At 47.3% G+C, this 16,412-nt stretch overlaps 1 protein-coding gene across 1 annotated transcript; it reads right to left on the reverse strand.

Annotated features, from left to right (window-relative positions):
* Positions 1 to 7,669: 7,669 nt before the first annotated feature.
* Positions 7,670 to 12,751, reverse strand: LOC122220921 (the record flags this gene model as incomplete). Its single annotated transcript, XM_042940444.1, is given in 1 exon segment — positions 7,670 to 12,751. A coding segment is annotated over 1 exon segment (5,082 nt), but the record flags the coding sequence as incomplete, so codon positions are not given.
* Between the last annotated feature and the right edge of the window lie 3,661 nt (positions 12,752 to 16,412).

Genomic DNA, 16,412 nt, shown 5'->3' on the forward strand with positions numbered 1-16,412 from the left:
AAGAGTAGCTTTTCTGGGGTAGTGCCTTTTCTTTTTTTCTGGCGATAGTGATGTTATTGTTTTCAGGAAAGGTGATTTAGTAAATGAGCAATTAATGCAACTCGCGTTTTAGATCTCCATAAGTTGTTTTTTGGTTTTTTTTTTTTTAAGCATGAATCAGAATTTTTTATTCTAACTCAGCTCTGCCAATTTTATCTGTGTGATTCTGTGCAAGTAACCTAATCTCTCTGGGCCTCAATTTTCTCCTCTATAAGAAAGAAGTTTTGGATATATGATGTGGAGCAGGACCCTTCCTGATCTTGAGTCAAACTGATTCAAAAAGTAGATGTTATTAACGGACTAGTGCCCTCTGCAGGCAACTTGTTCCGAATGTGAGAACCCATTAAAGGGGATGTTAGCAAAATTCTCGTAGTGTATTTAATGTTGTGGCTTAGTGTCCAACAATTGTATTTTGTTATCCAATAAACCACGGTTGTGAAGCAATTAAGTTTTCAGATTTTGTTTAGATCTCATTTCACAGATAAGGAACATGAGGACTATCATAGCTGGGAACTTTTCCAATCCCTTCAGAGTAAGGTTGGGGCTTGAATACAAGTCTCTTGATACTCTGTTCAATGGTGTCCAGTGGTGACCTTTCCAGTCTTTTACAGATGTCTTCAAAATGCTCTTTCCTCCCCTTGTCAGGTAGCACTGGAACTCAGCATTTTCTAAATACTCTGTGTACTTACTACCTTTAAGAGTTGATGAACTCTGGATTTTTCCATTAGAGCAGGAAACGGCCGCTTCAACATTGCCTGGTAATTAAGTGAGCACCTTGTTGTAAAGTTGCTTTCTTGCAACTTTTCTTGCTACTGATGGGGAGGTCGTTTACTGACATTGCCAGCAGAAAATGTATGCATGCTCAATATCGGATTGATTCACTTTCAGTTCAAGGACTGCTAAAAATTTTAATCCTTCCTGCTGAGACCAATTCAGAAGTTGGGACACACTCTTCATTGCTAAGGTGGAGGACACAGAAAAAATGTCCTGGACAGCTTTCAGTAAAAATCTGAGTCTGTGTAAGCCTGCTTTAAATATTTTTAAAATTAACTCACATTTCAGTTTTTACTATTTCACAAGCGATGTTTGTGCCTTATAGAAAGTTATAAATTCAGATAAAGAAAAATAAGAAAATTACAGCACCATATTCCTACCACCCACCAATTACCACTGTTAACACACCTGTGCCTATATCCTGAAAGCTGTTTCTGTGCTTTGGTGGGGTTCAAGGATATTGAGCCAGAATGTACCATTTTGGCATGTGGCTTATTTGAACTAAAGGCATTCAAGACCTAACACACTCAAGAAGAGCTTTTTAGGGTCACCTCAGTGGCTCAGTCAGTTGGGCACCAAGTCCTGATTTTGGTTCAGGTCATGATCCCAGGGTCATGGGATTAAGCCTCACGCTGGGCTCTGCAATGGGCATGGAACCTGCTTAAGTTTCTCTCTCCCTCTCCCTCTGCCTTTCCCCTGTGTGCACATTCTCTCTCTCTCTCTCTCTCTCTCTCTCTCTCTCTCTCTGTAAGAAAAGAAAAGAAAAGAGAGCTTTTTACCTCTCCCTTAACTCCATAAAAAAATTTAGATAGGGAGCCTGTACCAGGAAAAGCACTACTACCAGAGATAACTTTTTACATCAGAAACACTTCTCTGCATGGCATGGCAAACACCTGATTGACAAACATATGCTTTTCCAATCTTCCTATGAATCATTTCCCTTCCTTGTGAAGCCCCCAAACCCTACACTCTTCTCCTTAGCTCATGATGGCACACAAACCTTGATTTGCCACCTTTGACCATCTCATGTCTGTGTGAAGCTCCTGCACATACAAAATTAAACGTGTTTTTCTCCTATGAATCTGTCTTATGCTGGTTTAATTACTAGGCCAGCCAAAGAATCTAGAATCTACACACATATAAATATACGTACACATATTTTTACGGAAAATACATATTTTTATGTATTTTTGCCAATACATCTTCCTCTGATCTAAAGTTCAGTCTGTATTCAAATTTCCCCTGCTTATCCACAAAAATTCACTTTACAGTTGACTTCTCCAAACTGAACTCCAATTTGGAACCTTGCATTGTACCTGTCATTATGTCCCTTAAAAATCTTTAATATAGTGTGATTCCTTCTCTCTCTTTATTATTATTTTTTTTTCATTAAACTTTGTTGAAGAGAAGAGGGCAGGATGAGATTTTGTGTGTTTTTCTTTCCTTTTCTCTTTCAGATTTTATTCTTTACATACATCAGACTTTTAGGAAATCTCTCCATTCGGTCTTATCTTCCCCTGCAAAAGATACTGCTTTAATGGCATAATGGATGGTCAACTGTTTCAATCTGAAGTTTTTAGCCTAAAATGAAATCTGGAAGCCTGATCAAACATCTCTATTTTTCTTTAATTTCTCCCTCTTCTCCAATGGCCACATGAATGACTTTTAGACTTAATTATATGGGCAAGAGGGAGCATTGAAGAGCTCTCAATAGGGAAGACACCTAGTCAGATTTAGTGTTTTACGGAGATCACATTGATCGTTGTGAGGGCAGTATACTGAAGAGACAGTTAGAATGCCACTGTGATTGTCCAGCTGAGATAATGCTTTGGCCTAGAATGACGGGTGGAATTGATTGCCGGCGAGTGACTTCTCAGATATTTAGCTAACCCGAAACTGGAGTAAAAAAGACTTGAGGACTGACTGGATGGGGAGAGGCGAGGGAGGGGTGTGGGAAGAGGAGGAACCAAAGGCAATAATAAGTCTGTTTCTGTACAGGGATCGCAGCCCAGTTCAAACTAGCTTAAGCCTGAAAGCAAACGGATTGATTCAAGTCTGGGTAAGTCCTAGAAGTAGATCAGATGCTTCAGACCTGGCTGGATCCAGGAGTTCAGTTGATGTTTTTAGGAGCAGGTCCCTTTCGGATTGTATACCTGCTGCCTTGGCTTTCCTCTTTTCCTCATGGTAGCAAGACAGCACCTGGGAGCTCCAGGTCTACAGCCTCGTAGGGTAGCAACTCCAGCAGAAGAGAACTTCTCAGTATTTTCAGGAAGTATCATACCACTGAGCCTAATTGCAATGGATGCTAGGCAGACAAGAAGAAGAGTGCTTACGACAGGTAACAACAACTAGGGCTTTCACAGGCACAACTGACTGGATGGTGGGGTCATGTGCTACAGGAAGAATAAAGTGCTGAGAGGAAAGGTCACAAGTTCAAGTTTGCACATGTTCCTTTTGAGGCCTATGAAACTCATACATGCAGATGTCAAGTAGGCAGATGGGTACATGGGTCTGAAGCTTAGTAGAAAGTTCTTGGCAACGGTTCAGTTTGGGGAGTTATCAGTGCACAGGATATGGATAAGATCATCTGAGAAGTGTGTCAAGTAAAAAAAAAAAAAAAATTTAACAGATGAGTAGAAGAAGAGGGAGAATCTTCAGAAGAGAACACAAAAACTCTGGTCAGCCAGTTAAAAGGAAACCCGGTGGGAAAGGTGTTGTAAAAGTTTGGAATGTTTCCCCGAAGATGAGTATAGAATGTCTAACTCTGTGTTATACCTCTGACAGATAAAAAGGCATGGTGTCCATTGAATCTAAGAACCTGGAGATCATTGGTGAGCTTAGAAAGTGGAACAGGTTTGGATAGAGGGATGGGGAAGGAAGCTGGATTTGATAAAAGCTCAAAGAGTGAAAAGGAATTTAAAAAGATGGTAAAAAGGACAAGTTTACTATGAATAGGTGGAGACTGACAAAATAATGGACAGCATATGAGATGGGGGTGTCTAAGGAAGGTTCTCTGTTTTGTCCTTTTTTTTTTTTTTTTTTTTGACAGACATCAACGTTTTGAGGAGGAACATTGGAAATAAACGCACTAACAGACAAGAAAATGGCATCCAGAGCACAGTGCATGGAAAGATCTTAGAATAGAGAAGGAGCACATAATTCAAGAACATGTATAGATCTCATGGCCAGAAGACAAAGTTGTGGCCATCTGATGGCTTCTGTTGTCTCTATGAAGTAAGAAGTCGCCTCCTTCTAGGGAGGAAGGGATCTGAGGTTTGAAAGGAGTAAACTTGAAACAGGGTACAGAAAAACACACTGGAGATCAAGCAAGATCTGACCGGTAGCCCAGCCAAAGCTGACTTTGGCATTAATCTGACCAGTTGGTGATTTCCTACAGCAGTTCCCCATAGTCTGAGTGCTGAACCTGAGGAGATGGACAGCCGGTCAGCAATGTGATTGAAGAGCACAGTAAAAAGGAGTTGATGGTACAGCAAAATCCTACCATAACATTACAGGGTCCAAAAATTCAGTTGCACACAAAGGAGAGCCCTGCTATGCCTAGGTTAGTGAAATGACAATGGAGGATGATGCATGGAGGATGTCTACTGAGCTCATGCTACTATAGGACGTGTTCTCATAGGCTTTTACTGAGTATACAGGAGAATGACTGAAAGCGTGTACCATGGAATCCATGTTGGGTAGGGAGGCAGGGGAGAAGAGAGCACCGAAAACAGGAGGCTGACAAAGGAGGACCCAAAAGCGGAACAACAGCTTTGGAAAACCGAGAGAGCTGGCCATCAACAATACAGAGTGAGCCTTGGGAAAGAGAGAAAGTCTCTCCACCTGAGGCACACTGACCCGGGCGTTGGCAGGTGTCAGCTCCACCACTTAGTCACCCTGTGGCTTTGCCTCTTCTTAAGATTCCTGATTTAAAAATTGGGCATAATGTTATCTTTTCTGCTCACCTCGCTGCGCTGTTGTCAACAACCGGATGAAGTGCTATAAAAGTGCGAGTCATATTAGAAAACAAACTGACATGTCTCCTTTTTTCCACTGTGACAGAGAGAGGCTATGTGGAACAAGAGGTGGTTACCCAAGAACTCACCACTGAATAGTGCTGGGCTCACAAGTGCACTGTGCTTGGGTTTGGGGAGGAAAAACAAACTTCGCATACTCTGCCCACAGCTGTTGCTATTTACTAAAAAGCTGTTCTTCGGCAATGCTGTGGTTCTATTTTAATTTTTCAATTGTTTGTTTTCACACCATAACCATCTAACCTTCCTGGGTCATTCGGACAGACTAAAACATTAGATCAGGGCACGCAGCTGGAGTACTGATGCGTCCCAGTGATACTGTTGGGGTTACTGAGTCTCTTCCTGATGCAGCCACTGTATGTTTAACCGTTTATTCCTATTGTCTCTTTGTTCTCTTTTCCCTATGAATCTCCTACTCTGGGGAAAACAAAAAACAAAACCCTGTGTTTCCTATGATGGTCTCTGTTTCAGTAAATGGCACCACTACTCACCCAGTTGTTCAAGCCAAAAACTTGGGATCCATTCTTGCTCCCTGCCTTTCCCTGATATTCATTCCACTGGCAGGTCTGGTTGCCATGACAAATCCACCCTTCGTGGTCTTTACCATCATAGCCGAAGTCCAGCGACCATCATCTCTCACAGGGACAACTGCAGCAATGCTTACTTGTCTCCATGTTTTCCTGCCTATAATCTATTCTCCCACAATCTATTCTCTAAAGCTCTCTTTTTCAAACCATATGTTATATATCACCTAGAATAAGATCTGCCCCACCCCCCACTCCCACTTCACTCAAGCTACCCTAGCCTTCCTGTGAGTCCTTGAACTTGCCAAGCTTGTTTTAGCCTTAGGTCCTTTGCCACAGCTGTTCTCTTGCCTTGGAATGTTGTTCTTCCTGATCTTCAAATGGCTGGTTCTTTCTTGTTATTCAAATCGCAGACTGCCGCCTCCTCAAAGACTCCTTCCCTGACCATTCAGCCAAAAACGGAATGAATGATTTCCTCTGTTCCACAGAAACATCTACTTCCTTTTCCCTGTCTTTTCTTGTCTACCGTTCTTTTCCTTTTCACCCTTAAAAAGTTCTCTTTAACCCACTTTTTTTAAGTTGACTTTGGTTTATATTAAACATTACTCAGAATTCCCCATGCAACACTTGTATGGCTTAATTACTGGTGCAAACATTGCCTTGGGGGCCAAACTTATTCCTCCCTTCCTCCTTCTTTCTTTCTCTCCATTCCTCCTCCTGTCTTTCCCTCCCTTTCTCCTTCCTTCTCTCTCTTCCTCCCTTCCATTACATAAATACCCATAGGCTGCCATGATACATCAGAGACACATAGCTATACATAAAGGCAATTATGGCGTAAAGAAAGGAGTACTTGATTTGAAGTACAAAGACTCATCAAGAAATTCTATGTTTCTCTTATTTATTTCTCAGTCTCAGTTTTCTTCTATTTGAAGTGGCAATAAAAATCACTATTTCACAGATTGTTGTTGAGGGAGATGCTAAGTGTATCAGTTATCTACTGCCACAATCATGCTGTGTAACAAACCACCTCAAGGCCCACTGGCTTAAAAAAGGCATTGATTATTTCTCATTCTCCTTTGGGTCCAGCTGGGTAGCTTTGCTGATCTAGTAACGGCTTGTACATATATTTGCAACCAGCTGTCCATTCAGCTGGGCCTCGCTGGCCTACGATGGCCTTGGGTTGAGGTAACTCATCTCTGTTTCCTATGGTATCTTGTCTCCCAGGCTAATTTAGCCTTGTGTTTTTGGTGGTGGCAGAGCTCCAAGAGAGGAATCAGAAACCACATTTCAAGTCTTGGCTGGCATAAAGTTTGCCGGTATCCCATTGTCCAAACAAGTCACATGGCCAAGACCACTGCCAAAGAGCATGAATATAGAGAATTATAAAAACCCATTGTTAATGCAATCAACTCACCACCATGAGAATGAGTCATGATGACATATAGCCTCCTCCTCTGGGAGGCTATATATGCTTCCATTGTTATGCCCAGAATTCGTGATCCCCAAAGACCACTAGGGAGCCGAGTCCGATGCAAAAGCAAAAGAACCTTTATTCGAGCTAGCTCGAGCTCAATCCCCTACCTGCACCGACGCAGCGGTGAGATACCAGGGAGAGAGCGAGTTTCAAAAGCACAAAGGTTTTATAGGGGTCTAGGGGCAGTTGGTGAGGTAATGGCTGTGGCCTCAGCCGATTGGCTGGGGAAGGGTCGTGGCCTCAGCCGATTGGTTGGGGAAGGGTCGGAGTCCTGTTACGCAGGTCGCTGGGCGTGTTTTGATCAGAAAGTTTGAACGGGTGAGCGGGAGGTTACTCAAGGGGAGGAGGCGCAGTCTGAGGTTTCTGTGAATTTCCCGGAAAAGGGGTCATGTCGGGGACATAGTCACTCAAGGTGGAGAACACAGAACAAGATGGAGTCGGCCGGCGTAGGCCCGCCCTTTCATTCCCCCCTTGTCATGTAACTTACGGACCCAATCATGGGTCCGGCTGCATTTATGGTGACAAGGGGAACAGAGTTTAGAAGTTTACGCCAAGTTCTGGGAAGCATGTGTCCCTGGGGTGGCTCTGGGAGGTCTAATTAAGTATTGTCCCTGAGCTGGTATCTATGATCTGCCAGGTGATGTTTTGGGGGGTGTGGGGACTCCCGGTAGCATGAGCAATGACAAGCAGAGTTAACAGAGTTACCAATATTAGGTGGGTCGAATGTGCTGTAGCTTGAGCTTGAGCTTGAGCGGGTTGTGTTGGTCCCGACTGATGGCCCATCGCGTGACGAAGTCCTTCCGGATCGAGGAGGGGTCCGCTGGCCGAACGTGGGTGTGATGGACCCAGGTCGCGATGCCGTCTACTTTGAGAGCGGTGGGGGTTGTCAGCACTACAATGTAGGGTCCCTTCCAGCGCGGCTCGAGAGTCTCTCGGTGGTGCCTCTTGACATAGACCCAGTCTCCCGGCTTGTACTGATGAGGTGTCAGGGTCTGGCCAGCCTCGTAGATGGCACGGAGGCGCGGCCAAATGTCCTCGTGCGCCCTCTGGAGCCCTCTCAAGGAAAGAAAAAGTTCTTGATCTTTAAACTCTGCAAGAAGTTCAGCTCGAAGGCTGGGAATAACAGGGGGTGGCCTGCCAAACATGATCTCGTAGGGAGTAAAACCCAGAGTGTAAGGAGTGTTTCTAACCTGGTAAAGGGCGTACGGTAGGAGAGTCACCCAGTCCCCGCCAGTCTCCATGGTTAATTTGGTAAGGGTCTCTTTTAGGGTTCTATTCATTCTTTCTACCTGTCCTGAGCTCTGGGGCCTATAAGCACAATGTAATTTCCAGTTTGCCCCCACCGCCTTGGCTACTGCCTGTGTTACCTGAGAGATAAAAGCTGGTCCATTGTCTGATCCTACCATGGCAGGAAAACCATACCTGGGTAAGATGTCTTCTAGTAGCTTCTTAGCCACCGTCTGAGCCGTTTCATGCTTGGTTGGGTATGCCTCCACCCAGCCAGAGAAGGTGTCTGTAAATACTAAAAGATATTTATAACCATACTTTCCTGGTTTGACTTCAGTGAAGTCGACTTCCCATTGGGCTCCCGGTCTGGTGCCTCTGAGCCTGGTTCCTTTTTTATTTGATGTGGCTTTCGCGTTGGTGAGTTGGCAGGTCTTGCAGGCAGATACAACTTGCTCTATTTTGGTGTCCTGTTGGTGAATCTTGATTCCGGCATGTCGGATTAAGTCTTTTAATTTTTGGGCCCCCATGTGAGTAGACCGATGCATGTGCTCTAATATTGAGACTCCGAGCCGGTCTGGCAGCACGAGCTCCTTGTTAGGTGTATACCACCATCCCTTTATCTCCTGGGCCATGGGGAGTTTCTTGATCCGCTGTAACTCCTCCTGGGAGTATTTGGGCTGGTCTGGTAAAACTGGGTCTCCCGGGTCTGGTAGTTGTATGGTCATGGTGGGGACTGGAGTAAGGGCTACTGCCTTGGCTGCCTGGTCAGCCTTTCGATTACCTCTAGCTACTGGGTTATCAGCTTTTTGGTGCCCTTGGCAGTGGATAATGGCTAGCTTGGCAGGAAGCCATAAGGCCGTAAGCAGGTTAAGTATCTCCTGCTTATTTTTTATAGTCCGTCCTTCTGCCGTCAGTAACCCCCTCTCCTGATAAATTGCCCCATGAATATGAGCTGTGGCAAATGCATAACGGCTGTCTGCGTAGATGTTAAGCCGTTTTCCAGCTCCCAGCATCAGCGCCTTGGTGAGGGCTATGAGCTCCGCTCGCTGGGCTGATGTTCCGGAGGGTAGAGCCTCCGCCCATACGGTGTCCGTTTCGGTGACCACCGCTGCACCCGCATACCTGTGTCCATCTCGCACAAAGCTGCTGCCATCAGTGAACCAAGTAGCCTCGGCATCGGGGAGGGGCTGGTCGGTCAGGTCCATCCGGAATCCATGTACTTGTTCCAGGATTCCCGCACAGTCATGTAGTGGAGCACCTAGGTCAGGGTCGGGCAGCAGGGTTGCAGGATTGAGGGCTGCACTGGGGTGGAACCGCACTCGTGGAGGGTTGAGTAGGAGGCTCTGGTAATGAGTCACACGTGTATTGCTCATCCATCTATCAGGAGGCTGTTTCAGGACCCCTTCAATGGCGTGTGGGGTTGTGATCCAGATCTCCTGTCCTAGGGTCAGTTTGTCTGCATCCTTGACTAGGAGTGCTGTCGCCGCAATAATTCTTAGGCATGGCGGCCAGCCGGCAGCCACTGGGTCTAGTTTCTTAGACAGGTAAGCCACTGGGCGGTTCCAGGGGCCTAAGGCTTGAGTTAGAACCCCTTTTGCTATTCCCTTATGTTCGTCTACAAAGAGGTGGAAGGGTTTCATAATGTCTGGTAGGCCCAGGGCTGGGGCACTTAGGAGGGCCTTTTTTAACTGATTAAAGGCAATTTCTTCTTTTTCAGTCCATTTAAATGTTTTCCCCTCTTTGGTAGCTTCATATAGGGGCCTGGCGATCTCAGCAAAACCTGGAACCCAGAGGCGGCAGTAGCCGGCTGATCCTAGGAATTCCCTCACTTCTCTTCGGGAGGTGGGAGTAGGGATCTTTAGGACAGTTTCTTTTCTGGCATCTGATAACCGCCGCTGTCCGCCCTCTAGGATATATCCCAGGTAACTTACCCTCTCCCTGCATATCTGAGCCTTCTTCGTGGATGCCCGGTACCCTAAGGCCCCCAGGGTAGCCAGCAGGTCCTGGGTCCCTCGCTCACAGTCTTTGGCCGTGTCGGCAGCAATCAGGATGTCATCTACGTACTGTAGGAGGGTGAGGCCAGGGTGCTCCCTTCTGTACTCACCCAGGTCCTCGTGTAGTGCCTCGTCGAAGATGGTGGGTGAATTTTTGAATCCCTGAGGTAGCCGTGTCCAGGTGAGTTGCCCACTGTAGCCCTCCTCCGGATCATGCCACTCGAAGGCGAACAGGGGTTGGCTCTGGGGTGCCAGCGGCAGACTGAAGAAGGCGTCCTTTAAATCTAGTACAGTATACCAGACCCTGGAGGGCGCCAAGGAGCTCAAGAGAGTATATGGGTTGGGAACAGTTGGGTGTATGTCCGCGACCCTCTTATTTACTTCCCGGAGGTCTTGTACCGGTCGGTAGTCATTTGTGTGAGGCTTTTTGACCGGCAGTAAGGGGGTGTTCCAGGCAGACTGGCAAGGAACTAGTACCCCTAGGCTTCGTAGTCTCCGGATGTGTGGCTGGATCCCCTTCCGGGCCTCCTGTGACATGGGGTATTGTTTGATCCTTACCGGACTCTCTCCTGGCTTGAGCTCTACCAGGACTGGGGTCCTATGAGCGGCTAGTCCCATCCCCCCCCCAGTCTCTGCCCAAACCGAGGGGAATTCTTGTAGCCATCTGTCTATATTATCCTCTCTCGGGAGCGCCTCCTGGTGGAGGAGGTATTCATCCTCCAGTTTCATGGTCAGGACCTGGATGGGGTGGCCCTTGCCATCGGTGACCTGAGGCCCCCCTTGTCTGAAAGTTATCTGAGCTCCAATCTTGGTCAGTAAGTCCCGTCCTAACAGCGGGTAGGGGCATTCTGGTATTACCATAAAGGAGTGGGATACCCGGCCCGTTCCCAAATCTACTGTTCTTCGGGTAGTCCATGAATACTGGCTCATACCAGTTGCCCCTTGTACCCAGGACTTCTTGCTGGCTAGTTTTCCTTGTGGGGTGCGGAGGACCGAATGTTGTGCTCCGGTGTCAACAAGGAAGTCAACAGGGGTCCCCTCCACTTTAAGAGTTACCCTGGGTTCGGGGAGAGGGTCCGAACCCCGACTCCCCTAATCACTTAGTTCATCTAGCTCTAGGACTTTTACTCGATCAGTCTTGCTTCCTTTCCCGCCGGCCCTTTTCAGACAATCTCGGGCCCAATGCCCTATCTCCTTGCAGTATGCGCACTGATCCTTCTGCAGCCTCTGCTTCCCCCCCTTGGTGGTTCTTTTACCTTTTCTTGCGTCGTCTGCCAGCTGCCAGAGACGGCGGTCTCGTTCCTCAGGGGAGTCAGCAGTGGTAGCTAGTAGTATTCTCGCCAGGTCTCGAGTCTGCTTACTGCTGGCAGCCGCCATGGCGCGAGCCTGCTTGTCCTCAGGAAGCTCCCGGTTATTATATACCTTTTCGGCTACCACCAGTAAGTCCTGCAGACTTTTTTCTCCTAGTCTATCTATTTTCTGTAATTTTCTCCTAATGTCTATGGCCGATTGGTTTACAAAGGCCATGATAACAGCTGCCTTGCTTTCCAGAGCCTCTGGATCCATGGGGGTATAGGTACGGAATGCCTCCATGATCCGTTCTAAAAAGGCAGCCGGAGATTCATCTTTTCCCTGTTGTACATTTCCTACCTTGGCCAAATTGGTTGGCTTTCTAGCAGCCATTCGGAGACCCCCCATTAGAGTCTGGCGGTAGACCCGGAGCCTCTCCTTACCTTCTGCCGTGTTGAAATCCCACTGGGGCCGAGTTAAGGGGAAGGAGGCATCTATCTGAGCCTGGTTGGTGGTGGGATTCCCGTCTGTGCCCGGAACTAGTTTTCGGGCCTCGTTGACGATTCTTTCTCTTTCTTCAGTCGTGAACAGGACCTGCAAAAGCTGCTGGCAATCGTCCCACGTGGGCTGATGGGTAAAAAGAACAGAGTCTAATAAATCAATAAGCCCTGCCGGTTTCTCGGAAAACTTAGGATTCTGAGCTTTCCAATTGTAGAGGTCACTAGTGGCGAAAGGCCAATAGTGATGGGGCTGGTTCCCCTCCGCGTCTGGGGGTCCGGTGGCTCGCAGGGGCAGAATAGTGGAGTCGGCGGCGGAGGCGGATTGCTCCCTCTGAGCCCTTTGTCTGGTGAAGGGCGGGCTTCCCACTGGAGCGTTTCCGCCTCCCGCTCTCGGAACAGCGTCTGCCTCCCCCGGAGGGGGAGGATGGTGTTCTTCCGGCATCCTAGAGGGGTTATACGAGGGAGGAAAAATTAATTCTTCTTCAGTACCCCACTGTAAGACAGGGTAGAGGGGTGCTGAAGGCTGGATAAGACTTTTCTTCTTCTTTGTCCCCTGCAAAGCAAGAATGGGTTTTGGCTCCGGAGGGAGCGGGGCTAGGAAGGGCTTAAGACAAGAGGGTGGGTCTTCTACAAGGTCCTGCCAAGTGATAATGTAAGGGAGCTGATCAAGATGGCCCGTCTTAGGCTGAGAGATGATACTCCTGACTCGGTGGATGGTAGGGAGGTCGAAGGTCCCCTCTGGTGGCCATCCGACATTGAAAGTTGGCCACTCGCTAGAACAAAAAAACTGCCACCGACCCTTTCGGACTTCCACACTGAGGTTGTTAGCTCTTCCCCTCACATCCTTAAAGTGATCAATCATAATACTTAGAGGAGTAGTCTGAGTCTGTCCCATAACGTCCGTCCAGTAAGTCCACAGAACAAAACAGAGAAACACAAAAACAGACAAACAGAGGGCCCCTAGAAAATCTTCCAACTCCATGGAAGCAAAACTGAAAGCTAGCTTAGACATTTGAGGGGATTCCACGTCCCTCCAAAACCGATGAGGGGATTCCACGTCCCTCCAAAGACGACGGCCTCACGCCGACCAGCGGGAGCGACCCGCCTCGTCTCAGACCTTTGAGGGGATTCCACGTCCCTCCAGAAGGGAGAATCGGAACGTCTTCCGAAACTCCCGGCCCGTGGTCCTCCAGTGCGTCCACTTAGACCGCGTCGGGCACTACCAGAACTCCAGAAGTGAGCTCACACAGAAAAGACAGAACAAACAGACAGACACTAACCGTGGCCAGTCAGGCTCTCCGGGTCGGGGGTCCCTCGGGGGTCTTGGGGATCCCGGACGAGCCCCCAAATGTTATGCCCAGAATTCGTGATCCCCAAAGACCACTAGGGAGCCGAGTCCGATGCAAAAGCAAAAGAACCTTTATTCGAGCTAGCTCGAGCTCAATCCCCTACCTGCACCGACGCAGCGGTGAGATACCAGGGAGAGAGCGAGTTTCAAAAGCACAAAGGTTTTATAGGGGTCTAGGGGCAGTTGGTGAGGTAATGGCTGTGGCCTCAGCCGATTGGCTGGGGAAGGGTCGTGGCCTCAGCCGATTGGTTGGGGAAGGGTCGGAGTCCTGTTACGCAGGTCGCTGGGCGTGTTTTGATCAGAAAGTTTGAACGGGTGAGCGGGAGGTTACTCAAGGGGAGGAGGCGCAGTCTGAGGTTTCTGTGAATTTCCCGGAAAAGGGGTCATGTCGGGGACATAGTCACTCAAGGTGGAGAACACAGAACAAGATGGAGTCGGCCGGCGTAGGCCCGCCCTTTCACCATCATAAATATTATTCATGAATATTTACTGAATCCCTAACATTCTCCAGACTCGTATGTGCTGTGGTGCGACACACAACAGCAGTAAAAGTGACAAAGTCCACTGCACTGCAGTGGTAGGGGACAGAGGGAATAAGTAAATGCAGGAAAGGATACATAATTCCACATACTGATACATGCTTTAAAAATATTGCTTTGTAGCTTTTTAAAGCATGTCAGTCTCACCCTCCATGCTGGGATCTCCCTAGAAAAGGCACCTAGTATTTTCATTGCATCTCAGCCCTTAGCACAGTGTCTGGCCGATAGGTCCTCAATAAATAAGAAAGCACAAGTGGATAAAAGAGCCCTGCAGAAGGCATGGTAATGAGAACAGGGAAGGCAAGAACTTGGCCATGGCAGTGGCTATTCACTCTTAGGCTCTCATTCTTTTCAATGCTTCTATACTCCCACAGGACGACACAGGGACTGGCCCGACCGTCCTGACACAGATGTCTATCACCCAGCAATGACTCTGACCAATGGCCCTGACGGCATTTGTCCAGTTTTGCTTCTCTTCCAATCCCAAGAAATGTGTGCACTCCACGTCTCAGCACTTGCATATCTCAACACAGAGCGTGGTGGTGGTGAAGTCAGTGAGGACAGGGGATGTGTGGACCTGGGGGCTTGCCTCTTCCATCAGGAATTGTGGAAAGGGAAATTAATCGTTTTGAGCAGAAAGTTTCCACATTACCCTGCCTCTCTTGGTGTGAACGAGAAATAGACTTGGGCTCTAATTTACATGTTTTGCCATCAGTTGTTAGAGTTCTTTTTTCACCTGGCTTGGTTCTAGACCCTCTATTTAAATGTTATTCAGAGCCTCTTTCCAAAGACTAATATGCCTACTTGAAGACACTAGTTGGTTTCAAAAGCACTGATGTAGCTACTTGTCAGGTTTTTTAAGTACTCAGCCATTGAACCTCCTTCCTCCATTTGGGACATCCTTACAGCACAAGTCTCGGTAGAAGGCATCCCTTTTAGAAACTGAAAAGGCCATATTCTAGCTTTCCTTCTGCTCACTGGCAGGGGTGGTATGTGCGTGTGACCAAGCCCAGCCAATCAGAGGCTCCTGCTTGGGGCAGTGGCCCATTGTTCCCTCATTTACCAAGGTAGCAGGGTTAAGTAATATCACCACTGGGAAACAGTATCCTATAACTCACATCCAGTAGAGCTCTCTGTTATGAGTTGAATTGTGTTCCTACAAATTTTTTTTTTCACTGTTTAATGTTTTTATTTATTTTTGAGACAGAGAGAGAAAGAGCATGAGCAGGGGAGGAGCAGAGAGAGAGGGAGACACAGAATCTGAAGCAGGCTCCAGGCTCTGAGCTGTCAGCACAGAGCCTGACATGGGGCTCGACTCCTGACGTGGGGCACGGACTGTGAGATCATGACCTGAGCTGAAGTTGGACGCTCAACCGACTGAGCCACCCAGGTGCCCCAATTCCTACAAATTTTTATGTTGAAAACTTAACCCCAAATACCTCAGAATGTGGCCTTGTTTAGAGATAGGATCTTTACAGAGGTAATCAAGTTACAGTGAAGTCATTAGGGTGGGCACTAGTCCAACGTGACTGTTGTCCTTATAAAAAGGAGAAATTTGAGCACAGAGACATGCATAGAAGGTAAGACAATATGAAGAGACATACAGAGGGACTGCCATGTGAATATGAAGGTGGCCATCTATAAGCCAAAGAAAGGGGCCTAGAACAGACCCTTCCCTCACAGCCCTTGGAAGGGTCCAACACTCTGAGGGCCTTCTAGCCTCCAGAACTGTGAAACAATAAAATTCTGTTGTTTAAGCTACTCGGTCTGCGGTACTAGGTTATGCCAGCCTTAGAAAATGAATATACCATTCTCACCAGAAAATTCCTGTAGCATGGTTTTGGGTATAGCTCTACTCTCCTCAGATTTCTGGTTCTCCATTTTAAAGGCTTGTCTGAAGCAATTAAATATCTCTTCAAGAAATTATCTTGTTATGTTTATTTTTGAGAGAGAGAGAATGGGGGAGAGAAATATGGGGACAGAGGATGTGAAGTGGGCTCTGTGCTGACAATGCAGAGCCCAACGCGGGCTTAAATTCATGAACCTTAAGATCATGACCTGAGCCGAAGTCAGGTGCTCAACTGACTGAGCCGCCCACGTGCCCCAAGAATTTTTTGGAAGTTAATCCAAGCTTATTGTTTCCAACTAAGAAACCCAACTAATACAAATACCGTGTTCTAACAAGTTTTCCCTCTATGGGTAATTCCGGGTTTTCTTCCTCCTCTGACATTGAAATGGCTCCTACTTCTGAGCTCTGTGCTCCAACCAAAGTTTTATAGGATTGGCATATCTGCCCTTCCTCTGTGGTTGGTGGGCTTCCAACTAATCTAGTCCCATTCCTCCCTGCCTTCAGATACAAATGCAGTTTTCTTATATGCCTCCCCTCAAAGTTGGCCGATCTGCTGACCTTCTTCACTTAAAATAACCAGGATCAGATGGCTGAGGTTATACTAGAGAGGGAGATGTGCCTCCTGACATACGGTATACTGTGTAAATATCAAGAGGCTACTCCCCAGTCCTAGCACCTCAGAGGTGTTGACATTACATGAGACGTTCCAATTTTAGTCCTGCTCTAGAATGTCTTATAAGTAAGCTACTCTGTTGTCTTTACCTCGGACTTAGTCACATTAAAACTGGAACTTGAACTCTTGGCTTGCTAATACATTTTG

Source organism: Panthera leo, chromosome A1 (genome assembly GCF_018350215.1).
Source record: "Panthera leo isolate Ple1 chromosome A1, P.leo_Ple1_pat1.1, whole genome shotgun sequence".
NCBI classification, from domain to species: Eukaryota; Metazoa; Chordata; class Mammalia; order Carnivora; family Felidae; genus Panthera; species Panthera leo.